This window comes from Cibotium barometz, chromosome 3 (genome assembly GCF_041138505.1).
Source record: "Cibotium barometz isolate CiBa-2024 chromosome 3, ASM4113850v1, whole genome shotgun sequence".
NCBI lineage: Eukaryota > Viridiplantae > Streptophyta > Polypodiopsida > Cyatheales > Cibotiaceae > Cibotium > Cibotium barometz.
In genome coordinates, this window is record NC_141048.1 from 69,537,528 (window position 1) to 69,559,768 (window position 22,241).

Consider the following 22,241-nt stretch of genomic DNA (forward strand, 5'->3'; position numbering starts at 1 on the left):
GGATATGGGAGTGTCGACCTCACGCGCCTACAATGGGACCCAGGAGAGTGGACTTGGCATGACCCCGCGGATCGAGAGGAGACTCTAGATGCTCCCTTCTTTGCATATACAGTGTGGCTAGGCCAAAGGATCCATATGCCAGAGATTGATGGCACCCTGGCAGCAGCGGCACATTAGCAGACATCACAAGGCCTCTCACAACATTTCCTTTCAGATTTTTGGAAGAGGCTTTGGGACAGTTTTTGGCCTAGAAAGATCACCTCTTTCTTTGGCAGAAGCTTAGCGGTTGGTACTTGGCTAGCAGTTGGAGGTCGGCTAGCACCTTGCCCGTAGTGCGGCCACCCTAAGGAATCTCAGCGACATTGTCTTTGGGATTGCTCGAAGGCTCAGCAGATTTAGCAGCAGATTCTCCGCATCTTCACTATGGACAGGGCATCGACCCGAATCATTACATGGGGCACTATCACTTGGGCCACTGAGGCTAGAGTGGTCAGGGCTTATGAGGAGGATGGAGGTCTCTCACCATCATATTTCGGCAGTACCAGTTAAAGCCCCACCTACAGACTACTGGCAACCACGCTCATGCTAGAGATGGGAGATTTGCAGTAGCATAGTAGCCTGGCACATTTGGCGAGCTAGATGCAGCGAGGCCATCGAGGATACCCACACTCCGCCGGTTGAGTCTATCAGCAGCATATGGCTCAATATCATTCACACCCTCCACGGTCAGTGCAAGAAGTTGAAGGGAGGTTCTGACTGCATGCGGAAGCGGCAAGAAGCTTTCTTGAGGCTTTGGAGGCGTGCCCATTTCTCACGGACAGAGATGGTGAACCCACTTGGCATTACAGACCACACCTGTGTGTGTTCCCCCCCCCCCCCCCTCTTTATGAGATAGCCTTCTCCTCACAAAGCGGCCAGCCGGAGGAGAAGTGTCTCTTCCCCCTATGATCATTTGATTCCCGCCCTTATATGAGGCGAGTTTGTATATTTAGCCCTTCGTGGTTGTATCTAGCCCTTTGTGGTTGTTTTTTCATTAACTAATAGAAGGATCTTTTTCCCGAAAAAAAAAATCCCAAATGATGTAATAAGCTCTTAAAACCCCCCAAAAAACAAAAAAAAAACGTTTATCTTTTGTGCTTGGAAAAGGTTCTTGCATAAGAAGTCTTCCATGAATTACGAATATTAGGAGAATAACACTACTCCATGAATAGGGAGAGTCTTACAAAACATGAGAATTTGGCTTTTATACTTCATAAACCTTTTCCCACTAGGTCACCCGAGAGCAAGTGACTGGAGGGAAATAAAGGGATTTTACAAGTGTTAGGCCTTTCTAGCCATGTTTCTCATGCTATGACGTACTTAAGAGCATCCTCCGAAGCTTTTATTTCATTCCAGGATACCTCGAGTTGGTAATCCGATCTAACCCAAAAACAAATATGGATATCACATGATGTGGGTCCATTTTTCACTGCGATAGGGAGTCCTTCAATTCTTCAGCATACCTATCGAAGGTTTTTCTTTTCATGTCCAAGTCCTTCAGTTTATGGTAGACCTGAAGGGATCCACCACGACAAACTGTCGACGAAAAGCATCCACAAATTCTTGCCACGTGATTGGCTTTGGCTGCATCCCACCATCAAATAAAAGCTTTATGCTTTAAAAACATCTGAACTTAGCAAATTTTGTAATCATCCGTCTCGTTGACCAGATCAAAGTATGTGGTTGTCATGTGCACACCCGTGCCGTGGCTAATCTCCAGCATGAACAGCATAATCCCTGAATAGGATGTCAGTTAGACAGCATGTAGGACATCAGATTAGTATCATCATCATCAGCACCATCATCAGCATCAGTATCTACAGCATTAGAGGGCATGGGAACCCTGTCGGCAGCCTGTAGACATCCTGTCCGTAGCCAGCAGGAGCCCAAGCAGCAGGCGGCCAGATCCTAGCAAGTGGCCAGCAAAGTGTGGGCAACAGTTAAGTAAGCACAGCCTATTAAAGGGGCATTTAATACCAATATTTATACAGCAGCAGGGGACTGGACCGACCAGCGACTCAGCATAATATATAAGCATTAAGTCATTATTCAGCAAATATCTCACATGTTTGCTGAACTTTGCTTTTCGTGGGAGGCACAGTTCTTTCTGTACGTTTACTAATTATTCAAAAGAATCAATTCATTAAAGAGAGGTTTTCAAGGTGCTTAGTCTTAAAGGCAACCCTACATAAAATCAAAATTAAAAAAATCGACAATAATTTAATTCAAATTAAATATGAAATCTTAAAAATTTGGGCAAAACAAACCTGGCCTAAATGAAGAAAGCTGTGAGTGTAAAGAGGGTATGTTACTCCTCCTAGATCCATAGTATGAAGAAATTCAGGAGGTGGAAGCATATCAGGTACAAATGTTACCTAAAATAAAACCAAGTTAAGATTCGGCAGGCATATAACACTTTCATATGCAAATGCATTATCGATCCCAAGAAATCTCCCCACCCATGTTTTTGGGCTTTCAGCATCATCAAAATTTCATTTCACAAAATTAAAACAATATGTTTTGACAGCTCACTATACTTGAATCCTGAAGCCCCTATCTTTCGTCTGATTAGAAACATATAAATAAGAGCCAAAAGACAAACTTGACATTTCGAAATCATGGACATCCGCATTGATACCATTAAAAAAGATGATCCAAACAAGGCCATAGTCACATAAAACACTTTTGAAGCAAAGTCACACAATCTTTTTCTTTTTAGGGACTTGTATTAAGTATAATAGAACATACAAGAATCAGAAGTCGTCCAAAGTGGAGGTTTCAAGAATAGATCACTTTGAAATTCAAGGACTGTCGCTTAAAATGCTAGTCTCTCCTGACCCTCAAATCCCCTGCTCAAAGCAAAGAGTGTCATAGGTGGGGACCCAAGGGATTTGAGTTTGTCAAGCGAGAAACATCACAAGCAGCACATGTTCAAAAGCCTTCCTCTTTTATACACATGATGTAGCACTGAACCATGCAATCTCTGTTCTCTTATATGCAGATGATGTAGCACTACTGTGACACAGTAAGAGGGATTGTAGAAGCATTACATTCCTTCTGTAAGAAAGGACATGAGCTATGGAGGGCTGCAAAGGACATCTTCATTCAGAACACGTACATTCTCAGGCCCAAAATGTCATGAAATTAGCAGAAAAAGCAAGATTGGACCAAGGATACACATCTCTAACACGCCTAGAAAAGCAATATTTTCAGGCACATTTTCAGCAACTTTAAACCAATTCCTTCCTTGTTGACTCCTTAGACCAAACATTGTCCATGTATCCAGCAGTTTTTGGGCAGTTGACCTCACATCCCCTGGTTCAAGTCCAATAAAGAGCTTGCTGATCATGATGCTCTCATGTCTTATTATATGTAGCAAAACATCTATCCCACACTTTTCTTTGGCGAAAAAGAAAGACTACTAAGGAGATACTCAATCCACAGGAAACACTTGGTTGATGATGCTCTCATGTCTTATTATATGTAGCAAAACATCTCTCCCACACTTTTCTTTGGCGAAAAAGAAAGACTACCAAGAAGATGCTCAATCCCCCGGAAACACTTGGTCGATAAGCCATCACCTAGTGAAACACCAGCTTTTCTTTCCTTTATTGTTTCTATGAGGAGTACTTAGGCCCAACAATCTCACATAGAAGCAAGTGCACCGCCACATTTTCTCAGAGTGAAACAATGCATTGATGGAACGGTAATTGACAGCAACAGATTATTGCGTAATTAAAAACACTCCAAAAAATAAGATTTTATCTTCAATCTTTATTTGAGACTTTAAGTGTTAAATGTCAAAGAGCGAAGAATCACAGCAATTACAACAAACTCATCTAGCTAGCAAGTTTCTGACTGATTACATGAGTGCAAGGACAGAAGGCAAAGCTCCTATATGTGGTGCATATGCTTAAACCACTGGAGAAGTTGAAAGGAAAGAACGAAGAAAAACCTGGACAGAAGCCCCACCCAGCTCAATTATTCCAACAGTATCCTCTGGACTTCTTCCAAGACTTCCAAGGGCATAATTAGCAGCTACCCAAGCAAATACTCCTTCATCTGTCCCTGCTCAAAACCCAAATAGTTCACAATAAACACACTGTTCCCTTCACATTATTGGAAGATACTTGCAGATAAAAGCTCAAACAAAAACACAGTACTTTTAACCACAACCCCACCCTGTATGTTTTGGCGCACACTTTCTGTTCCTAAAATCACACGCACAGTATCTTGAACACTCATTAACTTGACTACATCATCGCATATTTGAACTCTGATGTTTTTTTTCATTTCTGTGAAAGTATTCAATTATTCTTTTTATAAGCTGCCACAGCACTACCTTCTACTTTCTATACGTGATGCCCCCATTGGATTAGCAGAGGGAGGGAACCCAAACAAGAATAATAATAATAACTTAAAATTTTCCCATGTCCATATGGTACGGATCATAAATATTTTACGAATTTCCGTATGGAATGCACTTCATGGAAAGTCATGAAAAGTTCAGTTTATTTCCCAAAATTAACAAAAACCAAAGTGCAATCCTAACACCATGAAAGTCTACTCACAACACATGAACTCCATCATATACAGCATAAACTCCGTGCTATGACAACCCCACTCACGTCATCACTGCCCAAGAGTAGGTGCAAGTTCACATGCATAAAGATATGCCACTGTACTAGACAAGTCTTCATAGATAAACCATCAAACTGAGTTTCTTCACTTCTCTAGAGCTGAACACATGCTCCACACACAACTATGTAGAAGAAAATGTGGTACACCGTACAATGGTGCTCTTACTTACAAAATGATACTGTAAATGTTGATCCCTGATCTCAGCCCAAACATCGTTGTAGATCAACTCTCGATCAGCCCTAGACCACAAAAATGCTCTACAAAAGGCTCAATCTACAGTGCCTAGAAGCCCCAGTCTGCCAATAGAAGGGCTGCCGGCCTGCTACATGAAGACCAGCCTGGCCACAGAGATGTCACATGCTCTCTCAAATGCATATGTCATGCTAAATTTCTGATTAAGGTTAGGATTTAGCAGAAAAATCAACCCGTGTTGTGTGAGAGAAATTATTGTTGGCATCCACGGGATCACACATGGAGCTATGGAGGATGAAATATCATCATCATACTAGAGTGTGTGAAACACAAAGAAAGAGAGAGAGAGAAGCAATAGAGCTCAAGTATGATAGAGAGATTGCACAACTTGAATGGTACTCATTGTGTGAATGAAGGACCCAAGTTCATGCTTTTATAGGCACCTATGCCTTATCTTTGACCCTTAGATAGAGGTGGTTCACACCTAATGTGTTCACACCAAAGACCTTTCACATCTCCAACTCCATCACATCACTGCAGAGAGGCGACCTAGCCATGTGCACATCCCGTGCCATAACTATTCCCTCAATCAGCTTATGACCGAAGCTGAGATTATTACTTAGTCACCCTCCCCCAACTCCTAACTGGGATAAGAATACATATTTGCCTTTTATAGCATCAAGGCTGTACAACAACTCCAAAAGACATCCAAGATTTTGGTGGACAACCTGGGCAGAGAACCCTTGACTCATACATAAAAAGGAAATAGGAGATCATGGAGAGATGAAAATCCCCCCCTTGAACATATGTTGTAGTAGAGCAGGCATCCTCTTTCAGCGTCATTTCCAAGCGAAAGACTTGGGGTCCAAGCAATATGGTTCTCGAGATGATGGACACTGGAGTTTGGAGCTCAAGCGTGGATGTAGATAAAGCCAATGAAGCAATCATCGATGAAGCACATGATCCCAAAGCTGAAGAGATTGGTGCTGGGGAGTCATGGATCTCACATGTGATGAAGAAGGGCTCAAAAGCTAGGAGGGTGTCCATGTGAACACCACGTAGAGTTTCACAAAACTCAAGGTTGTATATCTCCATGCGAATGGCTACTTACAAGTTGTTGTCACCACATGTTGCTGAAGGTGAAGGAAGCCGCTGCAAAAGAGGTAGCCGCCAGCCACCCCTCCCACTGTGCGCCTGGCTGGTTGTGCTGCCTGTTGATCTTCCTCGGAGTCTTTTGGAGGCTGTGTTTTCCTCCACAGCAGCTTTGGCTGCATTTTATGTTTGACAGTAGCTGCTGCTCAATAGCTCGTTTCCTGATGTGCCACCCCGCAACAGTAGAAGTCATGAGCGTTAGCATTGACTGCAGAGGGCGGTAGCCGGAGGAGAGGGAACGCAAGAGCAGAAGCGCACACAAAAAGTTTAAGGATTAGGAGCCAGCGTGAGGATGACATCAACGCTCGAACGGCGAGGTCAGCCAGCATACGGTGGGCGGCACGCATGGTCGGCGGCACGGCTCCTACTGCTGGTGATCAAGAGGCGAGAGACGCTGTGGAGAAAAGCCTGAAAATGCTATAGTAGAAGACAACCGGTAGTGCTGAAAACGCATGAGAGCTTCTCAGGCTGGTGTTGAAAATGCACAAGAGCTTCTACCAGCGGGAGAAGCAAAGTACAGCTGCTGGCTGGTGGCATAGGGCGGCAGCGAGCTATTCTGTGAGGAAGCTACGGAGCGTTGAAGATTGTGGCCTCCCTGGCTTAGGAGAGAAAACGCAAAGACGAAGATGCAAGCTTATGATCGTCTACATGGCAATAAAATCCAACGCAAGCTAGTGAGACGATGGAAAACAAAAACCCACAGCAGAAAAAAAAATGCTACAAACTAGTGGCGACTCTAATACCATGTTGGCATCCACAGGATCACACATGGAGCTATGGAGGATGAAATATCATCATCATACTAGAGTGTGTGAAAGAGAGAGAGGAAGAGAGGGAGAAGCAATAGAGCTCAAGTATGAGAGAGAGATTGCACGACTTGAATGGTACTCATTGTGTGAACGAAGGACCCACGTACATGCTTTTATAGACACCTAGGCCTTATCTTTGACCCTGAGATAGAGGTGGTTCACACCTGACGTGTTTGCACCAAAGACCTTTCACACCACTGAGACTCAGAGAATTCCAACAATTATGTGTGAATGTATCAATGCAAAATGCAAGTGAATGCATAACCCTAGCCGCCTAGTTGGATGACTTAGTTGGATTGCTAGGTTCCCAATTAGGGTTAGGTTTAATCAAAAGAATCAGCCCAGGTTGTGAGCCCAAGAAATCATGTGTGATTGTGTCAACGCAGCTCAGGTTGTACAAGTAATGCAAAGTTAGCTGCCTAGTTAGCTGATTGAGTTGACCTAGTTTTTTCATATATAGAACCCCTCTCTCTCCATTCTACAAGTCTTTTGGAGCAACCAACCAAGGGAGAAAAGATCACGGAATGAAAAGTGGTAGATTTGGCCCCAACAGCACCCTTCTACAGAAATCAGAATTTCAGCAGTCGGGAGAGGACTACAGAAAGGTTTCCTGCTTTGTTCATTGTCATGTGCATCACAGATGCCATGGACATTTCTAGGGCTAGATCCAGAAGAGGCAAACAGATAAAGACCATGAACCAGTAGAAGATGGACATGGAGCAGGACTTGGAGCAAAGCATGGATCAGAGGGGCTGTCGGCTACAAGAAAAAGGGATGCTGGCTACCAAAGGAGCTATCGGCTGACGTCAGCAAGGTGTGGGCAGCAGGCGCATCAAGAATATCCAGTCGGCTGCATTTAATAGATTTTATGAACTAGCAAACTGGCCGACCAGCAGTCCGCCCCCTTTTTGTACCATAGTATATACTGAATTTCCAGCACTTCTCACTCTCTCTCTCTACTCTCTCTCTACCTGCGTTTTTGCATCAGAAGGTTTCCAAGAGTGTTTAGGGCTGAAAGAGGACTACCCAGAGCTTCCGCGTGTTACATTGGTATCAGAGCATCAGGCTCAGCAAAGCTAAACACTGATTCAGTCCCAGATGATGGTGTACAGGTCCAAGGTACAGGAAAGTACACGGATTCGAAGCCCAAGGCGGGAACACAGATCGGGAAGAACTCCCAGGAGGTTTGTTGGTGGTGTTCCACAGTGCCAGATGGGGATGGCAGTTCCGTGAGCCAGATAGGTTCACAGGTTACGGTCCCAAGGGAGGTTGATCCTCCAAGGGTGATGTGAGAGTGCCAGACTCAGTTCCAGGAACGAAGACCAAGACGGTGTTCAGAGTCAGGGCAGGAATGGATTGTGGACTAGAGGAAGACCAGATGCATAGATCTTCATCAGAGACAGAGTGGTTTGGAGAACAGATCGGATTTTCAGAGAAAAAGGTTTTCCAGGGATGGATGATGACAGAGGGACTTCGGGACAGGATTGGGATGATGACAGTCATCCAAGAGCAGGTTGGATTCCCGTCATCAAGTTTAGCAGAGGGGGATGTCATGTGCATCACAGATGCCATGGACATTTCTAGGGCTGGATCCAGAAGAGGCAAACAGATAAAGACCATGAACCAGTAGAAGATGGACATGGAGCAGGACTTGGAGCAAAGCATGGATCAGAGGGGCTGTCGGCTGCAAGAAAAAGGGATGCTGGCTGCCAAAGGAGCTGTCGGCTGACGTCAGCAAGGTGTGGGCAGCAGGCGCATCAAGAATATCCAGTCGGCTGCATTTAATAGATTTTATGAACTAGCAAACTGGCCGACCAGCAGTCGGCCAGTTCTCCATGTAGTCCAAGGGGCTATAAATAGCCCCCCTTGCTCTATGGTTTATTCATTCAACCCACTAGGGGTATGAGTCATTAGGAGTCCTAGTCTAGGGCAGTTTTGTTGTGTTATCACCTTTTCAAGGAGGCAGCCAAGGGCTGCAAAGATATGTACCCTTTTTGTACCATAGTATATACTGAATTTCCAGCACTTCTCACTCTCTCTCTCTACTCTCTCTCTACCTACGTTTTTGCATCAGATGGTGCGTTTTTGCATCAGAAGGTTTCCAAGAGTGTTTAGGGCTGAAAGAGGACTACCCAGAGCTTCCACGTGTTACATTCAGTTAGTTCAAAATGCATATTAGGTTTAGCAAGATTCTTTGCAAAAAAATTAGCTTTATTCAATTCAGTAATAAACAGTAGGTTCATTTTTGTTGAATGGCACTGCACGTAATGGTGCAAAACAATTGTTTCATAGACCCTCGTAGTCTTTTGTTAGACATTCATAAATTCTGAATGAGAGTGAAGTTTCAATAATGTTTAAATCATTTCTTAAGCAATTCCCAAGAAAGCCATCACAACACATGCATTGGTTAGAGGTGTAAAGCCACACATGGAGCCAATTATGAGACCCTGAAACAGTTGTGATAGTGCACCACTGTAATATGAATGTAGAGTAAGAAAACTAACCTGTAATGACAGATGCCCACTCATCTCGAAACTTGAAACCAGATGCCCTAAGCGTGACACGACAAGATTCCAAGATTGTCTCCTGAATACCAAGATCCAGTCTTCTCAAACCTGCTGTTGCCATCAAGTAGATCCTTGAAGCCGGTTTCTCTCTTTCTGGCACCTTGCTTGAAGCAAACACAAGCAGCTGTGCTAAGGATTGGCCAGCATTGTGAGGCTCCTCAGCATAGGCGGATAAGCCAGGCTTGGTCTTCAGAGACCAGCCTTGTCTTCCTGAGAAGCTCACAAGTGGAAGTGGACCATCATTGATGTAGTGGAAAACATGGGCTCTAGAACCAGAGCTTCCTGCATCAATGATGATGATGTAGCCCCGGGTTTTGAAGCTATTGAATTTAGTAGAGAATTGGAATCCTCTAGAAAATGAGAAGAGGTATAAGGAAAAGCAGGCGGCGAGAAGGAAAGCAGTGCAGAAGCATCCAAGGCGGCCATTGGAGGTCCCACACGGCTTGGAGCCGGATGATGGGCGGGGGGGCAACTGGGTGGGCTGAGGCAAATAGGGCAGGAAGAAGCTACTGCTGTGTGCAGCCAGGCGGGGAGAGAATTTGGACGGCTTGCTGAAATCCATTTGTTTGGGAGAGGAGATTAGGGCAGAGGCTGAGCGACGCATGGGGCTGGGTGCAGCCCGATTTCACTTCTTTTGCAATTCTCCTGTGCCCAAATCATTCTTCTGATGCAGCATCATCAATCGATTCACCTACGTTTATCATGTGCCCAATTCATGCAAAAGCCGTGATTTTCAGCACAGATTCTTGATCATTGCGAAAATCGCGCGTAAGTTCTCTTACATCATCGAAGTTTACTTGACCTGTATATGCTTCACTCGCCACCCCCCAGATCGCCGCACACTGCTCCCAATCTCAGATCGGAGATGGGCTGATCAATTCGGAAGCCCGTAGAAATGCGCCCTCGAACGCAAGTGGAGATGGATTCGAGGACGCAACTCGGTGCTGTTAAACTCTTCTGCTATATGTGGAGAAACAGGAGGAGGGGGGGTGCGTGTGCGTGTGCGTGTGCGTGGTAGAGAGAGAGGCGCCCGGCCGGCGCGAGGGACGCAACTCAGTGCTGTTAAACTCTTCTGCTATATGTGGAGAAACACGACGGGACTATTTGACACCCCTTTTTTCAAAGGGGATCAATGGCGGACATTGTCGCTCAAAAATCGAGGATCGGGTGGGCCGTCCTCGGGACTATTTGACACCCCTTTTTTCAAAGGGGATCAATGGCGGACATTGTCGCTCAAAAATCGAGGATCAAGGTGGGCCGTCGGATTTTTGTGATGCATGTGTAATCCCTGTGAAATCCAAGTGTGAACCCTGTGTGATCCCATCTTGTGATCCCGGGTTCACACCCTGTGTGATCCCATCTTGTGATCCCTGTGTAAAGGGAGCCAAATGCCAAGATGGGATCACACAGGGTTCACACTTGGATTTCACTCACAAGATGGGATCACACAGGGTTCACACTTGGATTTCATAGGGATTACACATGGATCACAAAAAATCCGACGGCCCACCCCTCGGGACTATTTGACACCCCTTTTTTCAAAGGGGATCAATGGTGGCGGACATTGTCGCTCAAAAATCGAGGATCGGGTGGGCCATCGATTTTTTTGTGATCCATGTGTAATCCCTATGAAATCCAAGTGTGAACCCTGTGTGATCCCATCTTGTGAGTGAAATCCAAGTGTGAACCCTGTGTGATCCCATCTTGGCATTTGGCTCCCTTTACACAGGGATCACAAGATGGGATCACACAGGGTTCACACTTGGATTTCACAGGGATTACACATGCATCACAAAAATCCGACGGCCCACCCTGATCCTCGATTTTTGAGCGACAATGTCCGCCATTGATCCCCTTTGAAAAAAGAGGTGTCAAATAGTCCCAGGGGGGGTGCGTGTGTGTGGGAGACAGAGGAGGCTACATCTGAAGGGCCTCGCAAATCCCGCTAATTCTATCGGTTTAATTAGTGCCCATAGGCCTCTACTATTTCTCCAAATTCATAGCTCCCAAAGTGTTGAGTTGATGAGAGTTTCCATATATATATTTCAAAATGCATGAAAATTTTTCTATGGAGGAAAATTTATGATTACTTCCTTCATCGACGCCAATGAGGTGGAGCTTACATGTCAAGAGTTTAACGGGTCTGCCTTACTCTTGGAAGAACATCATCCGCATCAACCTAGCCCAATCTTCAACACCTAAATAGCAACAAATCAATCATGTGCCTCCTCCCATACATGCTCCAGATAAAACCAACGTCAACAACATCATATCGTCATAAAGCACGTTGCTACTATTGAAGAAAAAAGGGAAGGAAATTGTAAGTGATGTTAGGTAAATGTTAAGAGCAAGGGGGAGCGAGAAAGAAAGAAAGATATATTAACATCTGTGAAAGGCCAAAGTGGCCTATGAGACCAAAACATAGTACACAGCTGATGGTGTCTCATCAAAAGTAAGACAAAAAGGACTTAAAAAGTCCTAAAACAATCCCCGAGAGAGAGAGAGAGAGAGAGAGAGAGAGAGAGAGAAGGCATTGAGGATCCTGTGCAATATTTGATGGTGTTACCTCTCATTGATTGGCTTTCTGTTTTGATGGATTATGAACATTGCTTTTTGGAATGTAAAAGGTGTGTGTTCACCGTCAAAGAATTATCGCATGTGGCGTACTGTGTTTCAAGGTCATTGAGATATGTTTTTGTGTTGTGGAGCATAAACAACATTCCATGGCTGGACAAGTGTATGATTACAAGGAATTTCGTGTGTTTTATAATAAGCACCCCACTACACAATCAAGGGTCATGATTGCAATGAAATCTCAGTTTAAGCCATTAGTGGTTATGCAGGATGTCCGGGGGCGGTTTATTGTTGTGGAAGTGGAGTTTATGGATGAAACATTATGGCTTGTGGGGTTGTACAGCGTCATCAGTTATGGGACGATTTATTGTGTTTGTGCAACAGTAGCCTGGCTTTGTGTTGGGCGATTTATGGATGGGCTAGAGAGGCTCAGCTGGAATGTGTTTGCTCCAACAATCAAGTTTTGAAACAAGATATGTGGTCATGGTTACACCCGCATGAGAGAGCATTTACATATGCCTCTCAACAGTATGTGGGTACAAGAGCTCGTTTGGACCGAATGTATATTTGCTAGAATGATTTGTTTCTGCCAGAGATATTGTCCATGTTTTGTCAGATCATTTCCCTTTGGTATTGGAGATGCGCAGCCATTATGTGGATGCTTATAGGCCATTATTGGGAAAGGAAGGTTAACCAGACTTTCTTGGAGCATATTGTTTTCCATTAATTTATGTTGCACGTGTTACAAAACTTTCGAGGCCATGTAATCTCTATTGGGGTGTCAGCTTGGGAGTGTTGCATGTTCAATATTCAAAAGCTTGCTCGCCATTATGGGATTCATAATGCATCATATTTTAGGGAGAAGTTGCGGAACCTAGAATCGTTGTTGGTTGATTTGAACTAGGTGATTCAAGAGGACGATTCTTGCCTTGACATCGAGATAGCTATTGATTAGTTGTCCCATCATGTTGCAGCATTGCACGAGAATCAATATGTGAGATATAAGCTTATGGCTTAAATGGATGCCCTAATGGATTCTAATTGTCAGCAGTCACATACGTTCTTTGCTCATTTGTAGCAAAAGCATGCATGTGGGAATATTGTTAGGATGCAAGATAGGCAAGGAGTATTGATTATAGATCCTACTTGTGTTCTAGATGTGTGTATGGACTTTTATTGCCATTTGTTGGGTTCGCAGGAGGTCATATCTCCTGATGTCATTGCAGTTAGATAGTCTTTGTTTCACTTGGTCCATCACCAGGTATCAGATGTTTTTGCAAATGAATTGGAAAGAGATATTTATGTGAATGAGGTGGAAGATGTGTTGAAGCATTTACCTAAAGGGAAAATTTCAGGATGGGATGGGCTCCCCAATGAGCTTTTCACAAAGTATGTTGATGAGTTGAAGGTCCCTCTCGCTTCTATTTTTCAGGAGGTGTGGAATACAAGTATCATGCCTACAAGTTGGAAGATTGGGCTTTTAAGTTTATTGCCTAAAGCTCCATCCCCAGTTAATCTACATCAATGGAGACCAATCACATCAATAGGGGCCATGTATAAGATATTTGTCACCAGGGATCAGATGTTTCTACAAATGAATTGGAAAGAGATATTTCTATGGATGAGGTGGAAGATGTGTTGAAGCATTTACCTAAAGGGAAAAGTCCAGGAAGGGATGGGCTCCCCAATGAGCTTTTCACAAAGTATGTTGATGAGTTGAAGGTCCCTCTTGCTTCTATTTTTCAGGAGGTGTGGAATACAAGTATCATGCCTACAAGTTGGGAGATTGGGCTTTTATGTTTATTGCCTAAAGTTCCATCCCCAATTAATCTACATCAATGGAGACCAATCACATCAATGGGGGCCATGTATAAGATATTTGCAAAGGTCTTTGCCAAGCAGGTTGTAACGATTTCTTCCTACTTTGATTCATCCAAGGCAATATGGATTTATTAAGGTTAGAATATTTTGCATAATATACTGAGTGTACAAATTGGAATTGATTATGCAAGGGCTTTGAGGCAAGAGGTGGTTATGATTCAACTCGATATTGGAAAGGCTTATGATCACGTTAGTTGGTCTTTTCTTTCACAGCTTATGCAGATTTTGGGATTTGGCACTCGCATGTCTTCTTTGATTTATACTATTAGCTAGCATGCAGTGGCTAGGCTTATGATTAATGGTAGGGTGACTGAGCCCATTCATTTGACAAGATTAGTCAGGCAGGAATGCCCACTTAGCCCTCTCTTGTTTGCAATCGTTACACATCCAATCTTATAGCAACTTGATAAGCTAGTGGAGGATGATGAAGTTGTAGGGCTTGCAGATGATTCTTTCATATTCCTTAAGGCTCAAAGAGATAATGTTTAGAAAGCTATGGCTGTTTGGGATACTTTTGGTCTTACTTCAGGGTTATACATTAATATGCAGAGATCTGCTTTGATAAGCTGTACCGAGAGTGATTTGCTTGGGATGGAATGGGTAGGTCATACAAAGGGGATGCATCACACGCCACTTGGGTTATCCGATTGGAGTTGATGTTGATTCACAGGATTTGCTATCATGGATTTCTACAAGGATAAATGATAAGTTTGTGTATTGAAAATCTAAAGGTTGGCCTATGCATGTTTGGCTCAAAGTGGCACAATCCATTATGATTAGTATGATATCTTTTTTCTTGCCTTTATTGCTATGGATGGGCAAAGCTTTGCATCAGATACAATAACCAATTAGATTTATGCTATGGAAAAGAGTAGGAAATAAGCCAAGGCAAACGTGGATTTATTGGGAACATATTACTACTTCTGGGAACATATTACTACTTCGAAGAGGAGTGGAGGGGCAGCCTTATCAGATGCCAAATTACATATGGTCATTAGGAGATGGCCTTTATTACAAGATATATGTATATCTCAAGAGCCATGGGTGATAATAGCTAAGGCCCTCATAGAGGAGGTCGCACTTATCCATGGTAATACCAGGATTGATGGTACATGGTGGGATGTAGTGAGTGGTTCCCAACAGGTTTGAGTGGTGGCTTCACCTCTTCTTTCTCATTTGATGATCTCATGGAAGGAGGTGTTGGTACACACTAAATGGAAGCCTTCAGGTTAAGTTAAATTCTATGACAAGTGAGGTGTTGGCCACTTTACAACTTCTGGCGTGGCCTGACAAACTTGTTGAGCAGTCAAAATTCAATAAAATAGCTCGATTGGGACTAGTGAGAATTATGGATGCTTTGTTGCATGTAGAGGATGCTTATTGTCTTTTTGAAAAATCCATCAATTTTTTCGAGTTCCACGTGGATATGTACAGTTATGGGAGAAGGTGAGGGCATGCCTTACACCGTTTGGTGATATTCCTCAGTTGGAGGATCAGCAACCTTGGTTAGATTGGGCATTTAGAAAGCCTCAAGACATTGTTCAGCGTATAACAAATCAAGTGTACCATATGATGGTGGAAGATAAGTGCCGGATCACTGAGAAGGCTAATAGGGTATGGAACATTAGGAAATGTAGGGCCTAGTGGAAGGAAGTAATCTTACAGGGTTGATGGTTTAAGATTCCATATCAAGGGAAGGTGTTTCTATAGTGCATGCTAGTTGGAGGCCTACCATTGGGGGACCAGTATTGCGAAAGTAGCATATTGCTTCTAGTAATTGTGTTTTGTACTACATGCTTGGAAACATGGTCGCATCTTTTCATTTCATGTCTGGTGGCAAAAAAGGTGTGGGATTTCCTTTCACGCATATGGATTCTGTTGACAGATAGGCACGTAAAGGTTAAAGACTAGATTTTTGGTAAGGTTCTGAATGCATGCGGGGGAGACTCTAGCCTCCTATAGCCAGACTACTACAGAAACTCTAGGATTTGGGGGTACCATCAGACATGATTTGGGAGATCGTGGCATTATATGAGTCGGTCATAGGGCAGGTGATACGCCTAGGAGGATTATCAAAGGAGATCTCGAGTACCATTGGAGTGAAGTAAGGATGCCCACTATCTCGAGTACCATTGGAGTGAAGTAAGGATGCGGCGGAGGAGGAGGTGTATCACTAGTAGATATCCTTATTTCCATACTACTTTATGTTGATGACATTGTGCTTATTATAGATTCTCTAGAGGCACCTTGACACATTACAAGACTTTTGTGTATACCAGGTTCTCATAGTAAACCTTGGGAAAACCAAGGTTATGTCTTCAACACATTCGCTCTTTTCACATCTCAACTGAGTTTCACATCAAGTGCAAGACATGTGCTGGCTAATCCTAGGGTTAATCCCTTAAGGGCAACATGTAAAGAACAAGATTAAGGACATGTTTGAGGAACTGCTTACAGTTAGGTGTAGCCAAGAAAGACACTGGAGGAACCCAAGAGGCTGTCGGTCAACTTTAATGGAGTGTTATCTGAGTTGGTTGTAGCATGTGAAGGTGGTTTGTCTAGGGACATGGCCAACTCGGCCAGTCCAGATAGGCTTTTCTTTACTATAAATAGTATTTAGCTAAGTTCTTGTTGAGCATTCAGTTCTCCCTTGGACCGAGTCATAGAATAGGAATTAGACTAGGTATTTCTATCTTTTGAAGACTTGTACACCCTTTTGTACATTATGAATATACTAAATACTCAGCTATCTCTCTCTCTCTCTCTCTCTCTCTCTCTCTCTCTCTCTTCTATCTTCTGTATGCATTTTGCATCAAGCATGTTCTAGTTTGGTTGGTGGTGTTCCACAAGACCCAAGGGGAATGGCAGCCCTGTGAGTCATGTGCCACTTGTTGGGGAACACCAAGAAAGGCTTTTAGGCAACGGTTCCAAGGGAGGATGATCCTCCAAGGGGTGGAGTGACAGTGCCAGATTCAATACTTAGGAAAAGAAGACCAAAGTAACTATTCAAGGACATGGCATGAAGGGATAAGGGACATGATGGAATACATGCATAGGTCTTCATCATAATTAGAGAAAATTTGGATATCGGCGGACAGGGTTTTTAGTTAAAAAGGTTGCTAGGAAGGGAACGATGATAGGTTTGGGAATCTAGGGATGGAGAATGGGATGATGACAATCATCCAAGAATAAAATTTGAAATCATGTCATCAAGTTTAGCAGAGGGGGATGTCGTGTGCAAGACGTGCTGGCTAATCCCAAGGCTAATCCCTAAAGGGCAAACTAGATTAAAACACAATTAAGGACTTGTTTGAGGAACTGCAATAACTAGGTGTGGTCAAGAAAGGCATTAGAGGAACCAAGGAGGCTATCCGACAACTTTGATGGAGTGTTACTTGAGTTGGTCGTGCATCATGTGAAGGTGGTTTGTCCACGGACCTAGCCAACAGCACGTCGACTAGTCTAGATAGGCTTTTCTTTGCTAAAATAGCATTTGGCTAAGTTCTTATTGAGCATTCAGTCCTCCCTTGGATTGAGTCATAGAATAGGAACTAAACTATGTATTTCTACCTTTTGAAGAGGCCTTCCATCCTTATGATCTTTCACTTCCTGATCTAGCCTTAAATGATCCTTTAGAGCCATGTATTTCTCTGGGTGGTCCCATGAAATTGTCACTATAATCTATGGCATCCACCAACACACATTCATTAAAGGTTATGTGCCTTCAAACATAAAGTGAGTCATGCAATTTCTTGCTCTATAAGCCTTCTAAGAAAAGATAGATCAATTGAGTTTGGCTAGGACTCTTGTGAGGGTCACACGTGCTATAGAGATACTTGGCCCTGTTAATGTATTCCCCTGATTATCTCGATTTATTTTTACTTTAGATTGTTTAATTAATTTATGGAACTCCATTTGGTCCTAGTCTTGGAACAAGAAATAAAAAAGTATTGTTTCAAATCTTCATAAGTTTCTTTTCCTTTTGGTTACAAAGTTTTGAACCATTTGGTAGCCTTGTGCTCTAGGGTAAATCTGAATGCTCCGACCTTAGTGGGGTTGTCATTCACTTCTAAAGCTTCACAGACTTGCTTAAAGGTTTCAAATGGCCATGTGCATCACTAGCCCCACTAAACTTTTACATTGCCTTAAAGCCTCTCCAAACTCTAGAGTTTTGTCTATCTCATTCTCTCTCTTGTGAGGAGGACCATGGGATGTAGGAGCTACTATAGGACTCTCATGTTATCTAGTAGAGTAACTACTATGGCAATAGCTTTAACCATTTGTTAGCATCATCTGCTATGCTCACAGCCTTCTTCTGACTGGTGGCATAGGATGAACATCTAGTTGAATTTGGAATGGGTCTTTGTAATGGTGCCATAGGATGAACATGTGGTTGAACTAGAATGGGTCTTTCAAATGGTGCAAAAGCTAGAACTCCTATAGCTCCTCCTCCTCCTATTAGAACAATATGCACTCTTAGGGGAGCATAGGTGGGAGCTAGATGATTAACCCCTGTTAGTTTAGGGCTTCCGATAGTGTACATGGGTCCATATTGTTAATAGCATGGGCATGCTCCTCACTAAAGGGTGTGAAATAGTGCATTCGCCTTGGGAAATACATGGAACTGCAGTATTTAACATAGCTATATGGAACATATATAGGATATCCATCATCATAGATTCCAGTGTTAGGCATCATGTAATCACATGATGAGGTGAAAGTGAAGTTAAAGGTGCATTTTCCATTGAGTTCTATTTCCCAAGTTCCTCTAGAGACTGCTCCATCATCCCTTGTCTTTGCATTAGAAAGTAAATTTAGGAAACCCACTTAAGGGTTCTATTTCCCAAGTTCCTCTCTAGAGACTGATTCATCATCCCTTGTCTTTGCATTGACATTTACAGAGGTTGAGCCAAAGCCAGATGATGAGATTCTAGGTGGGGAATCAGAGGTGGTTCCCTCTCACCCTGCCCAGCCTGTTTCATGAACTGCTCTGCTTTGGGCTTATCACAGGGAATATATCTATTATCCCAATATCCTTGTAGAAATAGAATCCCAAGTCAGGCCTATCTATGCAAAATACATTTTGAATTTTTGGATATAGAATCCAACTTGTTCCTTGGTTGGAAATCACATTGAAGACTCTATTTTTTTTAAAGTCCATATACATATACTTGCCCATAGAAGATAGGTAAAACCTTTCCAATTTTGAGGTCCCTAAAGCCTTCCTAGTCCCATCTCTAGGTGGAGGTTTACTTAGAGTTTTTCTAACAATTTTTCTACTTGTATAAGGTCAAATAAAGGGGTTAGTTTTGTACCACTTGACATCATTTTAGGTGAAATATCTTGAAACCAAGAGTTTGTCTAATGATTTCTCCACTTATAGGAAGGTTTAATAAAGGGGTTATCATTACCATTTGACATCGATTTAGGTGAAATATCTTAAAACCAAGAGTCTTTGCTCCCAATAGTTAAGTGGTCAAACTTGCTACTTGACTCCAGCTATAGCCAGGCTCTCAAACTATCTTAGGCTTAATAGGTTCAAATCTATTGCCGGTTATGGGAGCATGAGAAGCTCTTTCCGATTGACCAAATCGAACTACCTAAGGCTCTTCCACTACGTAAGTGCATGGAAACAATGCCCAAATCAGTTAGAGAGGCCTTTGTTTAACAAAATTTCTTGATACAAGTACTTTTAGGTTGGTGGAAAGCTAAGAATTACTTTTCTTATACTATATTTTCAGTTTCTTCAAAAAGTAACCAAGGTCTCTACTTCTTTAACATTTAATTACCTTGTTAGTCTCGTCACAAAGGTAATTTTTTAATCAAATTGAGGAAAGGATTGAAGTCTTGGAAAGGAGTTGCGCTTAGAAAGTAAAGTATTTTCTTGTATACCAGTCTCAGGAAGTGTCAAATCTTCCCAACCTTGATCTTGAGTAGTTTGTTGGTAGCAATGTGGTTTCTCTTAACTCATTCCTCTTAGCTCAATTATGTAAGAACTAGGAATCAATTGCAACATTTTGAATTGGATACTCATGCAAATTGCTTATATAACAATGCATCTACAATCATGCCATTCGTGAGTCTAGGCTTTAGAATGAAATACAAGTGCGAGACTATCAAAGTGTTCAATTTTGGTCAAAAAGCAACACTTGCTAAAATATAGTAGTCTCAAGGGACTTCATCTAGGGTAATGTCCTCATGTTGTAAGACTTAGAATAGTCCAACTCCAAGGCCTCTAATTGTTTCCAACCTGAAAAACTTGTTTTGGTCATAAAAGAACAATAGCTTTTCTAAGAACTAGTTCAAAAAACAAAGTCCCACTAAGGGATCTACCGTCACATAGTTCTGGAAAGATGTATTTTCCATGTTGTCCGAAGCTATGGGACTCTTGATATCTATGAGATTAGTATATAGGCTCTACCTTTAGACTGATCTGGTTACAAATACGTTGGTTTAAGCCAATTCAAGGCTGAAATAGCTAAAAATAGCCAATATACCATAGTTTTTAGAATGGGCTCAAATTTATGCTGACTTTTTAAAACCGGTTCATAATGAGTGCTCTAGAATCACACATAGAAATTTGACCTCAATTTACAATTTCTTTGATTGGTCCACGAAAGCTCTCATAATCTTCTCTTAGAGAAGTGAGTCGCCATGATTAGACTTTGTGGTATAGACTAGCTCTATGAAAAACCTTGTCTGTAATGGACTCTTAGGTTAGGAGTTATAGCCTTACCAAAAACGATCTTCCCCAAGATTTTCTAGGTTCAAGACTTGGAAAAATTTTGGCTTTTTAACAAATAAGAAGCCAAAAAACTTCTACATTGTGCGAAACTAGTCCAAACAAGACCAAATTTCACATGTGGACTTCCCACAGTTTCAAGTACACTATGTATGCTTCAAACCCACTTTTTTGATAATAACTGCTAATTTAAGCAAGGAGTGTTAAAAGTAGACAATGATCCAATAGTGTTCATTTAGGACTAAATTTGGTATGAGAGTAGTCCGCACTAATGTAAACACATGTAAACTCAATTTTGAGAAGACCAAATGGGGAGATTTTTAGAGCTAGGAATGGAAATCTAATGGGTTTCTAAGCCAGGCCCATTCAGTCACCTCCACTTCTTGCTTGAAAATGTGAGTTGATGGTTGTGGTCTTTTGATGTATGAACACCCCTTATGCAAATCCTTATCTAAAACTGATCAATAGACTATGAGCTATTAGTCATCATTAAATGCTCTTTTTCAAAGTATTTTTGAGTGCCAGACTTAGAAAATTTATTGTCCTTTACCTCAAAAGAGACCTAAAAAGGGTAACAAGTAATTCAAATCTCATCAAAATGGTTCCAAACTTGACAGTGAGGATGTCTAGAGTATTTAGAATATTGTGGATTCTTTAAGTCCAATCTTTGATGAAGAATTGATAATTTTAGCAAGGATTGCTAAAAATAGGTAGTGACCTAATAATGTCCAATCGGGACCAAACTTGGTATGAGTGGTATCTCAAGCTGTCCTAGCACTTCTATTTAGTCAAATTTAAAATTGACCAAATGGGGAGATTTTTAGAGCCAATCATGGAAATATGTTTCTGAGCCAAGCCAAATAGTCATAATTTTAGAAAGTTACTAGCCCAAGTCGGGTTATGTGTACTGAGCCTCTTTTGTACAAAGTCTTGTCTGATTTGGGTCTTCCAAGTGAAAGTTATGGACAACTGGGAAAATGCAAGACTTTTAGCTCAGACTTGACAAAAATTTTAACAAGGAACATGTGAGTCCGAGGGGTTCTTAACCTTGTCCATTTTAGGAGCAAACTAGGCAGTTTGGTTCAAGACTAAATAGCAAGTTCGCAAACTACTAGAGAAGAGTGTCGCCACTTGAGATTGCTCTCTCGCAAAGCCTTGTGCCATTTTTAGCCCGACTAAAAAATGTAACTAGATTGGGGTACTTGGAATGGTCAAAACCTAAATTTAGTAGATTGAAGTCAAACTTGGTACATGGCTAGGCTTGATAGTGACCACTCCCCAAAAGTCAGATATGAGAAAGAACAAATTGGGAGATCTGGAGATAGGCATGGAAAACCAACCTTCGTTGTCTATTTCTTGGTCCAAGGATATTAGATGCTCAAGCACTTTGGTCTAGGATATGAGTTAATGGATGGGTGGATCATGTATTTGTCTAACTAGGTGCAAAGTCTTGTTAAGATCAAATACAAGGTAGAATAGCCTTCAGTAATTAGGCTTAAATTCAGTTCAAAAACCCTTCAAAGTCGACTTAATTTTCAGCCAGCAACACTTGAATGCGGAAGGTTCTTAGTCCAATCTATTTTGGGGGCAAACTAGGTTTAATTGGCACCATATTTGGTAGGGCAACTAGTTAATACAATGGAT

General features: G+C 42.3%; 1 protein-coding gene across 3 annotated transcripts in view; it reads right to left on the reverse strand.

Annotated features, from left to right (window-relative positions):
- Positions 1-10,521, reverse strand: part of LOC147640469 (putative apyrase 5) — an 89,736-nt gene extending 79,215 nt beyond the window's left edge. For 2 of the 3 annotated variants that reach the window (XM_086781003.1, XM_086781013.1), the window contains exons 1-3: positions 9,338-10,515; positions 3,995-4,107; positions 2,307-2,414 (exon numbers count right to left, since the gene is read on the reverse strand). In XM_086781003.1, the coding sequence (XP_086637129.1) occupies positions 2,307-2,414; positions 3,995-4,107; positions 9,338-10,004 (888 nt within the window). In that variant the 5' untranslated portion in view covers positions 10,005-10,515. Of the gene's footprint in view, positions 1-2,306; positions 2,415-3,994; positions 4,108-9,337 lie in introns of all 3 variants that reach the window. The other variant, XM_086780996.1, reaches the window with a different exon arrangement.
- Between the last annotated feature and the right edge of the window lie 11,720 nt (positions 10,522-22,241).